General features: G+C 35.7%; 1 protein-coding gene and 1 pseudogene across 1 annotated transcript; one reads left to right on the top strand and one right to left on the bottom strand.

Moving 5' to 3' along the window:
* Window positions 1-1189: 1189 nt before the first annotated feature.
* On the top strand, window positions 1190-1873 carry LOC131005389 (uncharacterized). Its single transcript, XM_057932354.1, has one exon. The coding sequence runs from the start codon at window positions 1190-1192 to the stop codon at window positions 1871-1873; it is 684 nt and encodes a 227-aa protein (XP_057788337.1).
* Window positions 1874-3837: 1964 nt separating this feature from the next.
* LOC131005385 (ATP-dependent DNA helicase RRM3-like) lies at window positions 3838-5797 on the bottom strand (annotated as a pseudogene).
* Between the last annotated feature and the right edge of the window lie 14811 nt (window positions 5798-20608).

Raw genomic sequence — 20608 nt, 5'->3', positions numbered from 1 at the left:
CATTAATAGAGTTTTATTTTGCAAAATTCGAAAGAATATTAATTGATAGTGCTTCTCATTAACTAGGTAAATTTCAGCTCTGCCATTGTTAAACAAAGTGATTTTGCATAAATAGTAAAGTGTCTGTCAAACTTATACATCGTAGACTTTAGAAGAGTATATAGTTATTCAACTCTTAGTATATCTTAAAATACGAACAATAGATTTAAACTTTCCCACATCTATGTAACTTCAATAGTTCATGACTTCCAATAATGGCAGTTGACTTTAGGAATTAAAATAGTTTGTTTTAGGTCATAGTTCATCCAATCTAAGTAAACTCATACTGAAAATGATAGCTAAATAACAAAGTATTTGACCTAAAGATAAAGACCAACTATTTGAACTACCATAATACAACTAATAAAATTATAATTTCAAATACCTACACCTACAATAATCCATCCAAAATATAACCAAAAAATAAAGTCACCTCCTATCCCCTTGGAACCCTCCCCCACCCCCACGACATGCACAAAAACAAAAGAAAAAAAGAAGAAAATTCCTTTTCTCATAATTTTTTTGATACATGTGTTGGAATCTTGGTAAATTACACAAAAATGTACCATATGCCATACTTGATGAAATATAAATACATTAGGTGGAGGGTCGGAATGGTAAAAAACAAAATTAATTTTCTATCTCGATGATACGTTAAACCATTTTCAGTGTGATCTGCAGATTATTACACATAAGCATAATTCACTCGGAATACATTCACGAGTAGCTTATCTCTCGTTGTCGCAAGAGACAAAAACAAAAAAGGGCATTATGGTAATTTCATGTGGATATTGCAAGTGCTGTAGCTGTAAATGTGGGCATTAAGTGGGAGGGGGGCACACACCTACATCTTGAAGCAACATTTTCTGGCACAAGAACATGCATGACCCTCTTCTCCTTCATCACCACATACAAGTTCATGCACCTTGACACAACCCAATAAAATCACTAATTTTTTTATTATCTTCTTAATCCCATCTCATAAATCATAACATGATTTAATTAATCTACTTCCATGACAAAAACTATCATTAATTATCACAAAACTATCATTAATTATAACAGTGTGGAGGGGTCTGGGAAATGGACGGACGAAGGGTGGGAGTGGGATATCAAGTGGAGAAGGGAATTGAGGGGGAGGGAAAAGGAGATGGAGGATAATTTGAATACTTTGATTGTTGCTTTTTCTCCTTGTCTTGGCAAACAGGATGGATGGAAATGGAAGAGTGCAGCGGAAGGAATTTTTTCGACCAAAGAGGCATATGCGGAGTGCGCTAAGGCAGTAGGAGAGCGGGCCGTGGTTCTCAAAGAAGAAAGCAAGCAACTGTTGACGGCTCAGGCACCACATAAGGCTAGAGTGACAGCATGGAGAGCCATTTGCAATAGGTTACCAACCTGTGACAACCTACTCAAAAGGAAAGTACAGATTCCGGATGAAGAAAAGTGGTGTAATGCGTGCGTGACGAGGGAGGAAACGGTTGTCCATTCTTTACTCCATTGTCCGAAGGTTGATCGTGTGTGGGATCACATTCATCAGTGGATCGGCATCGAAACCACGAAACCACAAAGACTGGTGGAGCATTTCAAGTCCTTCACAGGAGGGGGTAGAGGTACGAAAAATACGGCCTTCCTTAAAGCTTTATGGATTGCTACAGTGTGGCTGTTGTGGAGATACAGAAATGATAGTAGGTTTGAGAATAAGAATTGGGAGGTGTCCAAGATTGCTAAAGATATCAAAGGTAACTTGTGGAGCTGGAATCAGCTTTTTCATATTGTAGAGTCAAATGTTTCTTTTTCGGGTTGGTGCTCCAATGAGTACTCACCCCTTGTGTAACTTTGTGGTATCTCTGGTACCATGCCCAATTATAATGGAATTTTTACAGATCAAAAAAAAAAAAAAAAAAAAAAAAAAAACAAAACCTCAGATTGGCAGACAAATGCTTGGTGTTATGTTGTAAGAGAACTGTCTGATACGGGCGAGTAAACTATCTCCATCTAATTAATCTAAAAATAAAATTTGATCAATTTATTAAATTATTCAAGTTTATCGGCACTCCTCACACACTTTTTGTTAAATAGTTACTATTATAATCTTAATGACCTGGCTAATGTGGTTGTTAATCATTTTCGTGGCGGTTATTGATTGGTTGGTGATTGTTTAAGGTTTTGTTTGATCATAGTTAGGGCACCACCAAAATTTCATGTGACTTGTTGATTATTTAATTTAATTAATGGTAATTGTTTATGTAACTAGTGTACCTTGTTCTGTTACTTTCTGTTGGGCGCAATTATTATGAAATTAGAATATAATTATTGATTAAGGAAATAGAAAGGGGACATGAGATCTACAAGAGTAGCTATACTGCTACAAATTTTTAAAAGTAAATTCTCTTGGTCCAATACTTTAGTGAACATGTAATTTAATTTTAAATAGTACTAAATGTGCGAGCACGTAGGTGAGTTGTCCATTTGCTATTTTCAACTAATTAAGATGAAATGAACAATTTAAATAAATATATTTTTTCAAGTTCTAAGTCGTTAACATTCGAATGACATATGAGCTATAAAGATAATATGCTAGGTTTTGGTTATTGGAAATATTTCTTAAAATGATAGTACTATACTTTTTGTTATTGTTCAAGCCTCATTTTATCAAGGTGCATGATGGAAATAGATTCATTAAAATTTCTTAAATGAAAATGTGATATTTGTTTGAATATGTTATATACAAGTCATATGGAATGTATAATTGTTGGAAATGAATATATTTTGATTAATGATATTCATAAACTAAAATAATTATCTATAAAACACATTTGTGTATAAATTTTGACTAAAATTCAACTGAAATTAATGGATTTGCACATTTAATTTTGCTAAAAGTGCACCACACTTGTACAAGTTTTAAACTTTTTTTTACCCAAAAAAAAAAAAACTTTTTTTCTTTTCCCTTTTTCTTCTAATTATTATTTTTACCTTGTACCCTTTTGAGTTTTGAAAGGACTAGACATGTCCGCAAACACTTTTAACATCATTTATGAAAAATAAAATAGTCATATTAATTTTTTTATTAAGCATTCTATGACACGTGTCTTGCTACCGAATAGTACAAGTCAACCCTTGAATTATAATATTGAGAAGGGGGCAAGTTATATCATATTGTAATAGTGGCATTCATTTTCTTCTACTTAAAATAATATTCTTTTGTCTCTTTTCTCTCAATTGGTCTTTCTCTCTCTTCTCACTTCTGTCATCCTAGCTGTTGTTGTTTTATTTGAAACAATGTATTATCAAAGGATAAAAAAAAATCAACACACAACAAAAAATAAAAAAATATTTATATTAAATTAGTGGATCCACTTTAATTACAAAATGTCACTTTTTTTTTCACGTGCTGCGGCAAATTAACACGAATAAACCGAAGCTAAGGTCCAAATGTTTGTGCCTTTAATTTGAAAACTAGTGTATAACCCGGTCGAAATTCGACGAATCATTATTTTATAGTATAATTTATAATAAATTTTATTATTAATTATATTGGTGATATATATATATATATTATTATTTTAATTTGATATTATCTGTAGAAGTCTTAGTGTGACATATTTTTTTATATCTTCGTTCTGTTGTAGAATGAATACTTAAACAATTGTTAATGTTATGTACGACATATAAGAAAACTAACTCGTAGAACATTAGGCCATAATTTACTTACGAAAAGTAAAGGCAACGGTACTCAACACAACAACTCACTAACCAGGCAATTGGCCACATCTTCAAAAGCAAGCAATACAACAGTCATTTCCAATTCCTCACTTTAAACCCTGAATCTACAATAACCTTCATAAGCTTTGGCTTGAAGAGGAAGTTTCTAAATCCATAATTGTAGATCCGCACATAGCCTCTACAAGTAAAAGATACGATATATATAAGCAATTTTCATACATAAAAATCCAACACTAATTCCCATCCATCTAGAATAGCAGTGTTAAGTAAATAGCATTATAAATGTTTAATGAATGCTACTGGTCTATAAAGATATGAATAAGATGATCAAAGTTATATCGTACTTACCTTTCAGTCTATCAAAAATTTCATTGTATACCACGTTAGTTGTTGTGTTGCTTGTCTGACCATTCTCGTCACATATTAAAACTTTGAGACCTTTTTTGCTAGTGACTCGTGAGATTGCAGCATACAGCTGACCATGACTGAATACAGGTTTTGGTAGGTAAAGTCCTACTTTTGAAAGAGATTGTCCTTGGCTTTTGTTTATAGTCATAGCAAAACAAACACTTAAGGGGAACTGTCGCCTCTTAAACCGGATCGAAAATTTAGTGAAATCCGATGGACTCATGACCATTCAAGCAATTGGAAATTTCTTACCCATATTATTTCCTGAAATCAGTTTTGCTTCAATCACACATTCTCCTATTTTAGTAAATATCATCCTCGTTCCATTGCACAACTCATTGGACGGATCAATATTTCTAAGAAGCATGATGATGTATCCCTTCTTCAATTTTATTTCGTGGTTTGCCAATCCTGAACACTTGATTGTAATGAGATATTCAACAGAAAATACTTCATCATCGATATCCACTTCTCCATCCGCTTTGCAAATATTATCTGAACTAAGGTATACTTTTTCTTCGGCTGGCATTAAAGACATGGCGTAATCATTGATCGTATCCATCATTTCATTCATGGGCGCCAAGATAGCTTTGTCCTTAAATTTTTTTGGATCAGACTCTGTATTCAAAACATCTGTATATGTACTGCTCACTATAGATGCAATAGGATTAGCTGCATTTCGTATAAGAATATCATCTGATAATTTCACTTCAGCTTCTCCATCATCAAAAGTGTCACCAGCAATACCATCCCCTACATTAAGTATCCATTCTGCAAAGTTCTTGGTATCTTCAGCCTCTGATCCTGATGTGCAATTCTGATATAAAAAATAAATTTCAATAACATCATAATCAATAAATAAAATAATTAAGATGAACATATATCCGTAAAAAAATTAACTCTAGTTTAATTACCTGCAATCTCATGTTCTTAGTTAATTTAAGAACTTTGCATTGATTCCAAAGTTTAGAAGAACTTATTGAGGCGTGGACAATATCATGCCTGCTACCATTTGGCATAACTGGTAGTATTTGTCTGAAATCTCCACCTAAGACAATGACTAATCGTCAAACAGTTTTGAAGAACAAATTCCTGTAGGTGATCGTAGCACATCCCATAGACTCCTATCGAGAGCTTCAAAATAATATCTATGCGTCATTGGCGCCTCATCCCAAATTATGAGCTTCGTCTTCTTAAGGAGTCCGGTCATATCACTGTCAGGTTTGATCTTGCTACATGTTGAGTTCTCATCACAGTCTAGGGGTTTACTAAATCTGGAGTGTGCAGTCCTACCTTTAGGAAGCAGTAATGAAGCTATGCCACTTGAGGCAACTGGTAGTACAATATCACCCCTCCCACGTAAGGCCGAGCACAAAGTCTTCCAGATAAATGTTTTTCCTGTACCATCGTGTCCATATAGAAAGAAAAGTCCACCTTCGCCACTATCAATTGCGTTAATTATCTTCTGATAAACCATCCTTTGCTCATCCGTTAAATAGGGATATAGCTTAGCGTGCTCTGCCCTCATGTCTTCCATGTTGTAAGATGTCTCTTTCAATATAAGCGGGTTTTCAGCGTCAGATATAATAGTTTCATTTGGTATGGGCATGCCAGGAAAATGCATTAGACTGTTGGAGTTAGCAATGAGTAACTTTTCAATTTCAGCCAACGTGATATTTTTTAGTTGCTCATCCGTTAACTGCAAATCTGGGGGAAAAAAAATACAAACATAATAGATGAAATAATAAACCCATTGTTGAATCTCAATATGTATCACTATTTAAAAGTATAAACTACGCCATTTATAATCAACATTTCAACATATATATGAAAACACCATTTCAATATTGCTTCCAAAAAACGAAACAAAATAACTATTAAAATAAAATCTAAACTACAGCGCTAGAACAACACATATTATTATTTAATTTAAACATGATATTTCATTAACTCAAACCATATTCTCTTTTAGTATAATATAATTTGTTTTAACTTATTCAACTATCAAGATTAATTTATTCATAAATTATCTATATTTATTATATTAACTAAAGTCTCGCATTCTTACAGAAAGAAAATTAAGTTTATTCCAAACTATTCAAAACTTACTTTATTAGGAAAAAAAATATCATATTATAAATAAAAAAGGATTGACAAATATCATTTCACACAATAGATTAAGCTCTATATTTTTGTATCAATTCGTGTATAGATTCCGTTACACTTCATTTGAGTGTTGCAAAGTTTAATTAAATTATAAGGCTGTGTAATAGTCTTGATTGTTATTGTCTTGTTTCAACATAAACACTGCATCTTTAGAAATGCAAAAACAAATTCAGGTGAATATTGTGTAAATTCTGACTGTTAGTCTTATATTATGCAATGTATTTGGGTACTGCATAAATTCGCCGGTAACTATCTTCGAATATAGTAAATCCTGAACCATCATCGATCATGCGGAAGAGTGGCATATGTGGTCTTTGGCGTCGGTTCAAATGGATATGTTGGTGCATAGCCACCTTCGAATCAAGACTTAAAAGGTTCTTTGGGTCATGCAATAATGCATTTTTTTCGAACACTTGATGGACGCTGATTTTGGTTATTCTTCTTTGAATTGGTAGCTTGCTAGCATGCGTTTTTGGTTGTTATCTTATAGCATTATTGCCGGTATGACAGCCTTAGTTTGGCTCGATATTTTGAGCTCAAGGAGTTACGGTTTTGACGTGAGGAGCTTTGCTATTTTGTTCTCTGCTGCCATCGATTTTGGCATTGGTGTCAGTTTTTGGCCGTCTGTTGGAGACATTTTAGAGTCGAGAATAAGGTTTGTTGGGGGGCAGCAGCTCTGAGGTTTTGGCTTGGCATTTCGTTGAGCACTTGGTCTCTATTTTTTAGGGTTTGTCAAATGTACTCCCAAAAAACTATAGCTAAGTCTATAAAAGTTCTCTATTTATTTATATATTTTTATTTTCTAGGGTGGAGAAGGGATCCTTAGAATTCATATAATCTGTAAACGAATTCATTCATATATATTCATTCATAAAAATAAATTTTCATATATATATATATTCAGTCTAAATTAACCATAGAGTAATCGTGTGATAGAATTTAAATTATAAATCGTGAACTTTCGCATTGATAATTGTAATTTTCTAGAGCTTTACTTTAATCAATAATATATATGACACTTCAATAATATAATTAGAATTTGAGGGGAAATTATGAAGTTTTATTAAATTAACTATTCATGAAACCATAAAGCACTTATTTAAATAAAACATACGAAAATGAATTCTAATATTTCATAAAAACTAATCTTCGTACTCGTCCATCAATTCTGCCTCATCTTCGGATGGCTCCTCCTTCGAATCACTTATCTCAATTGGTTCGTAGTTTTCGTCGACAACTTGGACACCCATATATAAAGCTCTGAATTTGTCCTCGAAGGCGATCTTGAAAAGCTCAAAATTAATTTTGTCAATGCGCCCCGGTCTTTCAACGACCATTCGATTATATATCTCGACGACCGTGTAGTACAGATATTGCGAAACGGAATCAATCACTTTAAGTGCAGCCTCGATATCACTAACTTGTCGTCCGTATTCTTCGGTTCTAAGCCATAAAAAATGGATACGATCAGGATTCTCTAATATTCCCATTCGCTCATTCCATTTGTGGTTAAAGAATCTATGTTTGGAGGCCTTGTGCAGTTCTTTCATTGTTGCGTGGATGTCAACCATTCTAATAAACAGAAACCAATGGTAAGAAAAGAAAAAAAAAAAGGAAAAAAAATCGTTAACCTATTACATAATATTGATAAAACACTTCATCATCATTTAAGTTGCAATTGATACTTTCTTAATTACTTACGCAAATAGCTAAAACATCTTAAGAAAGAAACGAATGGTGAGTATTTCAAACTGAAATATACTAACACACTAATGTAAAATAAAATAAATTTTCAATAACATAATTTATCAAAATCTGAACCCGTCGAAATTCGACAAATGGTAAGATATAGATACGACAAATGGTTATAATGAAATTTATCAAGATATAGATACAACAAATGGTAAGATGTGACACAGGTGAAATGTCAAATCCCCCAGAATTGGATCTGATCTTCCCTCTAATATATTTTCATGTTACTTTGCAGCTTGTGGGCAAGATGGACATGCTATAAAACACACACTTAATCTAGTAACCACATTAAAAGTTAAAGATTGACTGGTTTTAAGTATTTTCTAGTCAACCCAGTCCACAAATTGAGAAAAATCATACTATAGTTCCTAGAGAAACTTCAATATATTTTTAACCAAATTTTTGTTCCAAGATGGCAGGAATTTTCCATGGCACTCATCTCAAATTGAGAGTCTTATTTTAATTAAGCCCACCAATTTTTAGATGCATAGATACCAATAAATTTATATAAATTAGGAGAGAGCAGTTAGTATTGTGATTTAATACCAATAATCTGGAGATGATGCACAAAATACAACAAATTAATTATATCAACTCAGTTAGTATTGTGATTTAACTAATTTTTCCTGTAAATGTTATTAGCATGATAATTAGGAGATGTTATTACCATGATATAGTTGATTTCTCACATAGAATCATATATATGCCTTACAAATTGAGTTTTTAATTGAGTTCTCACATATAATCAAGTCCAAGAAACACTTGTTATATACAACCAATAGCAAGTCATCACAAAAACATAATACAATGATAAATCATCTATAATACCTCTCTCCTTTTATGAACATGAAGAATAACCTTCTTTTCTTGGTAAGTACCAAGATGCCTTTCAGCCCGAAAAGAGAAAAAGTTCAAACGAAGTGAAGCTAAATATAAACATTTACCAGCACTATTATAGAAGAATCCTTAGAAGATATTTCATCTACTAATAATGATTGTTTATAAATCAGATGTATATGATTTTCTAAATTAAGGTTGGAAATCGAGGACATTTTTTATTTAAATATCATACAACTAAACAACAAAAGGCACCAACTTTGGCATTAAACCATGCATGATTTATCCGTGAACAACACAACCTGCCAACACTTTCAGCAACACCTATTATTCATCTTCCGCACCTCTTTACTATCTTTTCGGCTATGTTTATATCCACATTCAAGAATCAAGATGGAGGAGACATGATTTAAAAAAGATTAAATATAACTAGCATAAAGAGCTTTAAGTCAGGAATAGACAGTAATATATTAAGGCATGTTTCAACACAAATATTATGCGCTTATGACTTCTATTTAGAAGAATATACTAAGGCTCCTGCTGCAATAAAAGACAAAGACCTGTCTGGATAAGGGCACTGAACCATATCTGGCTATAGTTTTACTAAACCTGTATAAGCAGCACCCTAACCCAATCCAACAACTAAGTCCTCACCTCAAAATCATGAGGTGAAATTTTAACATCAAGTTATCTTGGGACTCAAATTCAGATTGAAAAATGGATTGTTGATTCTCATGCGGTTTTTGCAATTAAAATTATTGAAATTCAACAGGCAGTAACCACTGATGAATTAGAAAACAATCTACTCTATCCAGTAGCAAAATAATTATTTCCCTCGCTATCGACTGAGACTTTAGAGCAGAGATATGTCAGTTCAGATGATTCCATTTTGCAACATGGCAGCACATAATAGGCCTCAATTTATAAGCTATACAGTATATACACATCTGTATAGTAATTGTTTCAAACTACCTATTGCACAACAGTAACTAATGCTTAAGTTGTTGTCATAAAATCAACATGGACGCATATTTTACCTATAACAGAAACTGCTGAACATAAAATTTTGAACCGTTGGAAGTGGGTGAAAAGATATGAATGCATGAGTGCTCACCTCTACACACTTTTTTCGCAGTACTAAGCGCCCAATCCCAAACTCTGCAAACGTATACTTACAAAAATTAATAACATATACAGTAGTACATTAACACTTTATTCATAACCTCAAAGTTGAAAGAATTATCTGTTGTTGCTCCAAGGACGAAGAATGACCTGCAACTTTACCCTCTCTCTGCAATTTCTAAAGCCCACTTGTAGAGGAATAGCATGTGAAGAATTTATATAAAAAATCAAGGTGTATGGGAATGATGAAATCCACTTATTTGCCTTTCCAAATCTATCACTCCCAATTACTTACCTTGAATCATGGATATGTAGTATGGGGTGCAGCCATGGATGAAGCACCTCCCAAATTTGAGCCCTCGAAATTGAAAGAGAGATAGACTGAATCTGCCTCGTTTGCAGCCATGGATGAATCTGTAGTTGTTGAGAAGAGGCGTTTGCAGCCATGGATGAAACACATCCCTATTTGTGCCATCGAAATTGAAAAGAAAGAGACTGAATCTGCACCGATTATTTGTGATTGAGCGAGAGAGACTGAATCTCCCAATTACACAGCTGATTTTTGTGCCATCGAAATTGAAAAAGAGAGACTGAATCTGCGCCGATTGTTTGAGAAGGAGCGAGAGAGACTATATCTCTCAATTACACAACCGATTGTTTGAGATTTGTGGAAAGATTGATGGAATAATGCCTTTACTTGAGAACAGAAGCGTTTTTTTTAATCCTATCATATTGTGAGAGTAATTGAGAAAGATAACGGCTGAAGCTTTCAAACAACATAAGGCTTTGTAAAAATTGTGAGAAAAAGGCTTTCAGATAGTATAAAATAAAGCATTGTGAGTGTGCTATGTAGGAGAGAGAAAGTATTATATTGTATTATATGATTGATAGATTATAAGGATAAAGCAGTACTTCTATCCGAAAGAAAATTTTAAATTTGAGATATCTACTCACCTATCAGTGACATAATATATTATAGGGAAAAGTACCAATTTTTTCTCAACGTTGACTCCCTTGTCGCGTTCAACACCCTAAAAAAACGTTTGATCCTATTTGCACCTTAACGTTCAATAAGTTGAGCAATTTATCCCGCGTTAGACGGTAAAATAACACCGTTAATTATTTTTTTTTCCGTCCAGCTCGACGACTCCACCGAAGAGATCCGCTCCGACAAGGCCATCTCCTTCGACCACCCCCACCCGCCGCCGCGGCCCTTCTTGCAAATCGCCGTTCCACCATTCTCCAACTCTACCTCACGCTCAAGAGCAAACTCACCCAAAACCCATCACGAACATAAGCCGCGCCCAAATTCCCCCCTATTTCTCGCTAAAACATCTGGCGCCACACTTCTCTCTTGCAAGACCGACGTCGCCTTCCCATTACTAATGGCTCGGTCCTAAGCACGACAAGGAAGCATAACTCTAATTTACTACAATTAACCCAACTTGGGAAAGATAGGATTTTTGGTGGTTTTCTCATTTGATTTTCAGTTTATAAATCTATCTCTGTACACACCATGGCTAATTATGTCTTGCAGTAAAACAAGAACATGGCCTCACTAGAGAGGGGACGACGACGACGATCTTGCAAGGGGGAAGGGAGGTGTCCACTGGCGAAATCGGGGGGGGGGGGGGGGGGAGGGGCTGAAGCCCCTCCCAATTTTAGAGTTATTTTTTTTCAAATTTTATAGTTTAATTTTATATATATATATAAGAAATACAAAAACATATATAATATATTGTTTTAAAAATTATAATATCCATATTAATTGTTTAATAATATTTTACATTGATTTATTAAATTTATGTTATTTTTATCCTATTTTTCTTTCTTAGATAATTTTTAATGGTTAATTTGAGTTAATCCTCAAGTTAAAGTAAAATTACAAACTATTAATAATGAAAATTAGTTTATTTATTTAGAAGATGAAATATTTTTTTGGTTAAGTATCAATTTCCCCCCAACGTTGACACCCCTATCGCCTTTAACACTCTAACGTCAGGGTTGACGTTGTTTACTACCTCAACGTGTCCAAATTGAAGCAAATCGCCCGCTTAACCCCGTTAGAGTTTAGCCTTGAGTGGCCGTTAAAACGCAGGGGGCGATTTGCTTCAGTTTTGACATGTTGAGGTAGTAAACAGCGCCAACCCTGACGTTAGGGTGTTAAAGGCGATAGGGGTGTCAACGTTGAGGTGGAAAGTGGTAATTAACCCTTTTTTTTAAAAAAAATGCATAAAAATATGTCTCGATAAGCTTTTAATGTACTTGAATATTTTCAGACGTTGGAGTTCAACAAATTCAGCCGTCCGCCCTTGGCGGCGTCAGATGTTTCAGCGAGAAAAAGGGGAAAAATTGGGCGCGACTTTTGTTTGCGTTGGGCTGAGTGTGAGTTCGTTCTTGAGAGTGAAGTAGAGTTAGATAAGGGTGGAACGTCGATATGCCTCGCTGGACAAGGGCTGCGGCGGTAGGTCGGGATGGTTGAAAGACAAAAAACCATTAAATTAGTTAACGGTGTTAACTCATTGTCTAATGTGAGGGTAAATTGCTCAATTTACTTGACGTTAAGGTACGAATAAGACCAAACGTTTCCTTAGGGTATTGAACGCGACATGGGGATCAACGTTGGAGGGAAAATTAGTACTTTATCCTATATTTTATATGGAGTCTTTTGTTTTCTTTGTTTTTCGGTCTGGAGTTAGTAACCATCAACCATGAATCAAATGCTGGGTTTATGGAAATTATATTTTAAAGCGTACATAAACAATATATATATATATATATAGGGGCGCGCTCCAGTGAGATCCCCTATTTTCCGTGTATCATGAGGACAATGAATAAGACATATAATACTAATGAACAAGACGTATATCTAATGAACAAAATGTATATACTGATGAAAAATAAAATTAAAAATATTGGTAATGAATAAGATATATATACTGATGAACAAGGCAATATATATTGATGAATAAGGCATTATATACTGATGAATAAAAAAATTTAAAATATTCTGCTCTCTCCATGATTCGAACCCTGCGAAAAAAAATCTCCCTCCAAATACAATATCAGCCATATGATTGATAAAATAAACGCACCAGATCGTACCTTAAATCTCACTAAAATTAGGGGGTCTCATTGGAGCGGGCCCCCTATATATATATATATATATATATATATATATATATATATATATATATAAAGCATACATAAACAAACATTTATTTTTCCCCTCTTTGAAAAGAGAAATTCAATTCGTTCCCGCGATTAAAAAAAAAGTATTGCGAGTCTGCGACCAACGATTTTCTAGGTCCCTAGTGTTGCATGATCAGCGTGATGTATGATCAACAAATGTGTAAAAATTTGCGTTTGCAAATAATTATTGTATAAATAATAAAATAATATTATAGGGAAGTGATCATATAAATCCCCTTCCCTTAGATAGTATATAGATTTAAATATGAACCACACATTTTCTCCATGTGGCGCACCAAGATTGTGGCACGTGGTAGAGGGCTTCCAAGACCTTTCCAGTGTGAAATCCGCGCAATGGTATATATATATATATATATATATATATATATATAGAGAGAGAGAGAGAGAGAGAGAGAGAGAGAGAGAAATGTTATGCTACATGCCTTATGTGAGCACCAATCACGTTTGACCCTCGTTAGTGTTATCTTTTTTTGTTTTATACATTAACTTTTATTCTAATACTTTATAAATTGTTATTGATGTAATACCTTAATCTAATTAAGGCGTTAATATAGATTTTTAATAAATATTTAATGTGGAAGTCTTTAAAAATTTTAAAATCAACTTCTATATAAAAATGTTTTGGAAAATAATTTAAGGAAAGTAATTCATTAAATAAAATAAAGTTTTAGAAACACTTTTAAAACGATTTAAAAGATTTTAATTTTCTAATAATATATTCAAATACTAACTTTGATTTAAAATCAACAATCAACATCTTTGTTTCAAAGCATGGCGTTAAGATGTCATGAAATGTCTAACTATAAAGTAAAATTGTTGCTAAGCAAAACTTTAAATACTTAAATTAGATGAAAATCAAATCAAGTATATGCAAAATGACTTTATGAGTCCATTCGACCCTCCACGCGCCTCCAACGTCAAAATACCTGAAAATGGTACATATGAGATAAGCATACAAAGTATACCTAGTGTGGGTTATCATGCAATAATTGTCCAAGATAATAACACGGCAACACATACGGTCATTTCATATATATCCTCAATTCCACTGTGGAATTCCAAGGACTATTAAAATCCTGGACCCTATTTATGGGCCCCTGGCGACATCCTCAAAATAAACCTCAAATCGCATTGTGGCAATTCAAGGACTGTAACATCCTGGACCCTATTTACGGACCCCTAGCGATAAATATACGTCATAACACATATGATAAACGCATATTATTAAAATGGACAATAAATAATCACGACATGTATTTAAATAAATGTCATACCTTTACTTGAACTTGAATGCTAACTTGAGTAATTCAATCAAAATTCATGTCCTAGTCGCGCCGCACCTAGCCAGATAAATTCAAACATAAATATAAGGGGGCCTAAATGTACTTGAAAATAATTATATATTTTAGAAATGTGATTTTAAAGAAAAAAATTGATTTAATTAATAATATAAGTAATAGAAGATCTTTATCGTCGAAATCAGCTAAACTTCCAATTAAAATCAAATCAAATTTTTAATTAGTAAAGCTAGGTCAAATTATAATATGAATCGAATTCAATAAAGAGTGAAAGCTCAATTGAAATAAATAAGAATTAGCCTAAAAGAAACAAAATTTCAGCCCATGAAAAGAAGTAAACTTAAGCCCAAGTCATTAATCATTAATCCATTAAATGTGCTCAACCTAAAATCAAGGGCCCAATCCCTTCTCTCCATCTCTCTCCTTCATCAATTTTCTTCTCCTCCACTCTTCTTTCTTAAGTCTCTCACACACTCTCTTTGTGCACAAACACACAAGCAACAGACCCACCACCTTCTCTCCCTCTCCCTCGGCTTCTGCCGCCGCCACCCGGCGGAGGCCGGCGTCCCCTCTCTCTCTCGACTGGCAGCAGCAGCGACGTCCCTCCGTCCAGCCGCCGCCAGATCCTTTTTCGGCCGGCAGAAACGGCCGCCGCCTCCCCTCTTCCAATTCCTCTCTACCAGTCTCTGTGTCATATTTGTTTCTATTTGTTTTAGATAGTAGTATAAGTTATTTATTAAGCATCTGAATTGCAAGCAGTGGCGGATCCAGGGGGGGGCTAGGGGGGGCTTCAGCCCCCTCCCAATTTTTTTTTTTTTTTTTAATTATAGATATATATATTTATTATTTTGTTTTATATCTATATATATGTGTATATAAATAAAAAAAAATACAAGAAAAAATATAGTAATACATTATTTATAGTATCCAACTATCCATATTAATTGCTCAACACATTGAGTTGTTACATTTATAGTATTATTTTTATCATTTTTTCTTTCTTAGTTAATTTTTAATGTTAAATTTGAGTCAATTCTAAAGGTAAAAGTAAAATTACTAATTACTAACAATGAAAATTAGTTTATTTGTTTAGAAGATGAAACAATTTTTTTTTAAGAAAAATGAATAAAAATACGTTTTTATATGCTTTCAATCTACTTGATATTGAATTAATTGAATTGCGAACAATTATCTTATTATATTAAGTGATTGTTGAAAAAATGTATGAAATGAAGTGTACGGAATGCTCAAAAAAATTTGCTTCGGGGGCTCCCGCCCCCGAACCCCCGTGTAAATATTTTCAAGCACCGTAGTCCAATAGATTCAGCCCCCCCTAACATTGAATCCTGGATCCGCCCCTGATTGCAAGTGAGTTGTTTATTTCAATGCTAAGGTATCATGGATATGAGCATTATTGTTTTGAGGTTTAGGCTGCAAACATTGTATCTGCACAATATAGATGAAATGCAGGAGATAAGTTTTGAAATAAAAACTATGAAAATTTACAGAAATAATAAAATTACCATTTGGAGCTTTGCAAGTGAAAAGTATCGAGGATTGAATGTTTGAATTTGTACAGATGTTTGGAAAAATTCCAGAAATGAAACGTGAAGGCTGGAATAAATATGGTGAAATTGGCATGATACGTGGCTGGTATGGATGAGCAACACGTAAAAATCAATTAAACTTGCTGCTCAAGATAAATTTGGAAATCTACTGACTTTTGTAGCTAATTTAAAATTGGGTTAATTACGCCAAAAACCATGAACTTTGGGTCCATTTCCAAATTTTCCATGAACTTTGATTTTTATCAAATTTTCCCTAAACTTAAGGGACTGATCAATTTTGCCATGATTTTCGAAATCTCCAAATTCAAAGCTGACATGGCACATTTTAAGTTACCGGAAAAATGATGTGGAATTGCCGGACGATTAATAAAACGACGTCGTTTTATTATGTGTGTTCTCTCTCTCTCTCTCTCTCTCTCTCTCTCTCTCTCTCTCTCTCACACACACACACACACACACACATACCCAGCAGAGAGGCGTCCACCGGCCACCACCACACCTCTTCCTCCATCGCCATCCCCAACAACCATCACAGATCCGCCGTCTTTCCTCCACTGTCCGCCCCTGCGTCTTCTCCAGCTCCCTCCGCTGCCCTCTCCCACCACCACACCTCTTCCTCCATCGCCATCCCCAACCATCATCACAGATCCGCCGCCTTTCCTCCACCGTCCGCCCCTGCGTCTTCTCCAGCTCCCTCCGCTGCCCTCTCCCACCACCACACCTCTTCATCCATCGCCATCCCCAACCACCATCACAGATCCGCCGCCTTTCCTCCACCGCCTTCCCCGACCACCATCACAGATCCACCGTCTTTCCTCCACCGCCCTCCTTCGAGTCTTCTCCACGCGAAAAGGGCTGAAGGAATTTTGAGCGAATGGATTTTGAGCGAATGGAATTGGAGGGAGAGAGTTTTCAGAGAGGATTTTGAGCGAATGGAATTGGGGATCTAGGGCTCCTATGGCGGCTGGGTTGCTGTCAATCGGAGGGAGAGAGATAGAGGGAGGCGGCGGCGCCTCGCCGCCGCCAAGGAGGAGGAAGGTGGAGGCGGTGTGGAGGCGGTTTCCACCGGGTTCAGTGAGGCAGAGGGCGAGAGAAAGGAGGGGGTAGAGCGGCGGCGGTGCAGTCGCCGGAAGAGAAGAGAGACTCCGAAGGTGGTAAGTCGAGCAAGGGCTCGGCGAGCCTGAATCCGAGAGGGAGATAGAGGCGGTGAGAGATGAGGGAGTCGAAGGGAGCGGCGGCTCAACATCGCCGCCCTAGGCCGGAGATCGGTGGTGGCGTGCGGCGGAACTCATGGCTGAGATGAGGGAGTCGAAGGGAGGAGATCGATTTACTATTTTTTGTTTTTTTTTTCCAAGTAGGCGCCACATCAGCTCGGTATTACCACGTAGGCACCATGTCAGCTCGGTATTGCCACGTAGGCGCCAGCTAATACCGGACCTTCACCGGAGGTAAAAACCGTGGCAAAATTGATCAGCCCCTTAAGTTTAGGGAAAATTTGATAAAAAAAAGTTCATGGCAAACTTGGAAATGGGCCCAAAGTTCATGATTTTTCACGTAATTAACCCTTTAAAATTTTAGTCCAATAGTAAAATAAAAGGCCCAACATGATAAGCCTAGATAAATATTTATTCATGGCCCATATTTGAAAAATAAAAATATATATATTTTTTAAGTATGTAAAATTTCTAGTAGTAAGTCATATTATTTGTTTCAAAGTTATTCATTTAACTAGGGGCGCGATTAGACAATTTATGAGCTTCACATATAATAAAATTTTCAATGACTTCATAATTTAAATGCTTCGAAATAGTTGAAATTTGAAACAATAAAATTTGGATAAATGATTTAGTTTCGGGCTGTCATAATTGAGATAATTAATTTTGTAAATTTCAAAAGAAATCAAAGTTTAATTTGTTCATATTCCCTTTAACATCAAATAATAATAATAATAACATACCAAATTTTGATTTTTATATAATTTATAAAATTAGTGATATCAATAACAATTTATAAAGTATTAGAATAAAAATAAACGTATAAAATAAAAAAGATAACACTAACGAGGGCTAAATATGATTGGTGCTTACATAAGGTATATAACATAACATTTCTCTCTCTCTCTCTCTCTCTCTCTCTCTCTCTCTCTATATATATATATATATATATATATATATAGATATAGGGTTAGGTTATACTAAGAATGGACCTTTTAGTAAGTATAGAGAATGAATCTTAACCATTGATTACACCAAATCCAATGGATGCCCTTTTTTTAATTTTTAATTTATGGTCAATTTTGTTTCATTTTGGCTGATTGACTTTCGTTATTTGTGTTGAATAAGGGCAAACTAGACATTAATCATTGGCAGATCTTTCACCTACCAAAGTGAATCCCGATTTTTGTGCTACAATTAATCACTCAATTACTGAAAATTATTTCTTCATCTAGGGTTTTGATGGTTCATTTCAGTAGCCGCTTTTTGTCTTTGTTTTTGCTGAACTATTTATTAAATTCGGATTTTTATTAAAAAAAAAAAAAGGAAAAGCCTAGATACCCTTGAGAGCACAGAAAAGCTCACTAAGGACCGAGCCTCGTTAAAACCCCTTTAAAGAAAACCCAAAGGGAAAAACCTTAAAGGGGAAAAAGAGTACTCGTCTAACGCCAAATAAACGCGAAACCAGAGAACAAAAAAAGCCAAAAAGGAGGGAGAGACTTCGGAAACTCCGGCCTAACCATCGTCCCCAAGCCTCCCCGGACACCTTCCTGACCTTGAAAAGAAAAGCCAAAAGCGAAAAAACCCAAAACAAAACAAGACGCCTGCAAAAGACTCGCTTCCAAGGGCGAACCCAGCAAGAAAGCACATCACCGACCAAAGCTGCCTTCTGCGAAAGCGAGAGCCGACCATATCCCATCAACGAGGGACATGACGTATCCAAAGGGATCCGACCTCCCTGACCCCATCCTCTAGCACACCAGAAAACTGAAAAAAGGTCAGAGAGACACCCCTGCCCATCCATCACAACACACCACAACCACCGCACCCCGCAACAAGAACAAACACCAAGACCAGCAGAACACGAAAAAGAAACTCTAACGAACAAGTCTAACATGGCTATGAGTAGGCATATCACGAGAAACCGCAAGCTTGATATCATCAATAGCAAACGGCCACCAGCCCTCCTGCCTATTTCCATTAGCCATAATATCCGCAGGCTGATTGCCCTCTCTATAAATATGAGTAACCATCAGCTGAAAATCCCGTAAAATCCGAAGAATGTGTTTCCAAGAATTCATGAAGCGCCATGGAACATTAGTTGTTCTGGATTCCAAATGATGAATAACATACATTGAGTCCGACTCAACCCAAAGATAGTGCCAACCACGATCATGGGCAATGTTGATGGCAGTAATGACAGCGAGCAGTTCAGCCTCAAAGGCAAACCCTGTCCCACCCTTAATATGATAGCATCCTCTAACCCCAGACCACTGATCCCTAAAAACACCACCAGCAGCAATCAAACTCGGTGCCCCAGCAGCAGAGCCATCCGTGTTAACCTTGATCCAATACAAAACCGGAGGCCACCAATGAACCTCAATCATGCGAGGAGGAGGCGTAGCGCGACACTTGACACCCAGATTGCGGGTGATCAGGTAATCACCCCAAGTATTGCTGACCGTGCCAAGCTTCGGGAAATTGACCTCAAGTTCTTTGAAGAAGGATTTGACAAACGTGAGAATAGGTTGAGCTCTAAACTCACGATCCTCAAAAATCACAGCATTCCGACTCTCCCAAATTTTTCACAAAAGAGTGATAATACCTGCTTTCCAGAAGGCTAGAATCTGCGAACTAAAGTGATTATTCCAAGCCATAACCAAAAAAGAGAGAATATCAAAAGAGTCGATAAAAACCTCTTTGCCAAACCAAGAAAGAAAAGTCACCCACAACGGCTTAGTCATAGAACAGCTCCACAGAACATGTGAAATAGATTCCGACTCCCTAAGGCATAAAGGGCAACCATTAGGGATTATCAGACCCTGATAACGAAGCTTGTCCAGGGTCGGGAGGCGATCATGAAGAACACGCCAGCAAAGAATATAACGTCTAACCGGAATGTAGGGCTCCCAAATCCACTTACCCCATTTGACCATTGGAAAACGGCTACACTTGCTGGAGAAAGCCAAGGCCGCCGAAACATCCCCTCTGACAGAATGCTTCCAATATCTCGAGTCCAGCTCGTCGCTCATGTGAACTAGTAAGATATCAGCCACAATCTCAGGAAACTTATTAACGAAAGAAGCAGAGAAGTGCCAAAGGCCATCGTAATAATAGTCTTGAACCAAAAAACGGAGGTACTCATGCATATATTGTGGAATTTTCAGCTTGTCTACAAGTTTATAGCCAAGCCAATCATCCCGCCAAAAATAAGTACTGTCACCACGATCAACACAAGTATACGAATCCTCCACCAAATCATCCA

Source organism: Salvia miltiorrhiza, chromosome 1 (genome assembly GCF_028751815.1).
Source record: "Salvia miltiorrhiza cultivar Shanhuang (shh) chromosome 1, IMPLAD_Smil_shh, whole genome shotgun sequence".
In the NCBI taxonomy this organism is placed as follows: Eukaryota; Viridiplantae; Streptophyta; class Magnoliopsida; order Lamiales; family Lamiaceae; genus Salvia; species Salvia miltiorrhiza.
Note: the sequence above shows the minus strand (reverse complement) of the source record. Positions and strands in the feature narration are given on the sequence as shown.

Coding starts and splice junctions, on each gene's coding strand:
- LOC131005389 (XM_057932354.1), top strand. CDS start 1,190: ATGGAGGATAATTTGAATACTTTGATTGTTGCTTTTTCTCCTTGTCTT.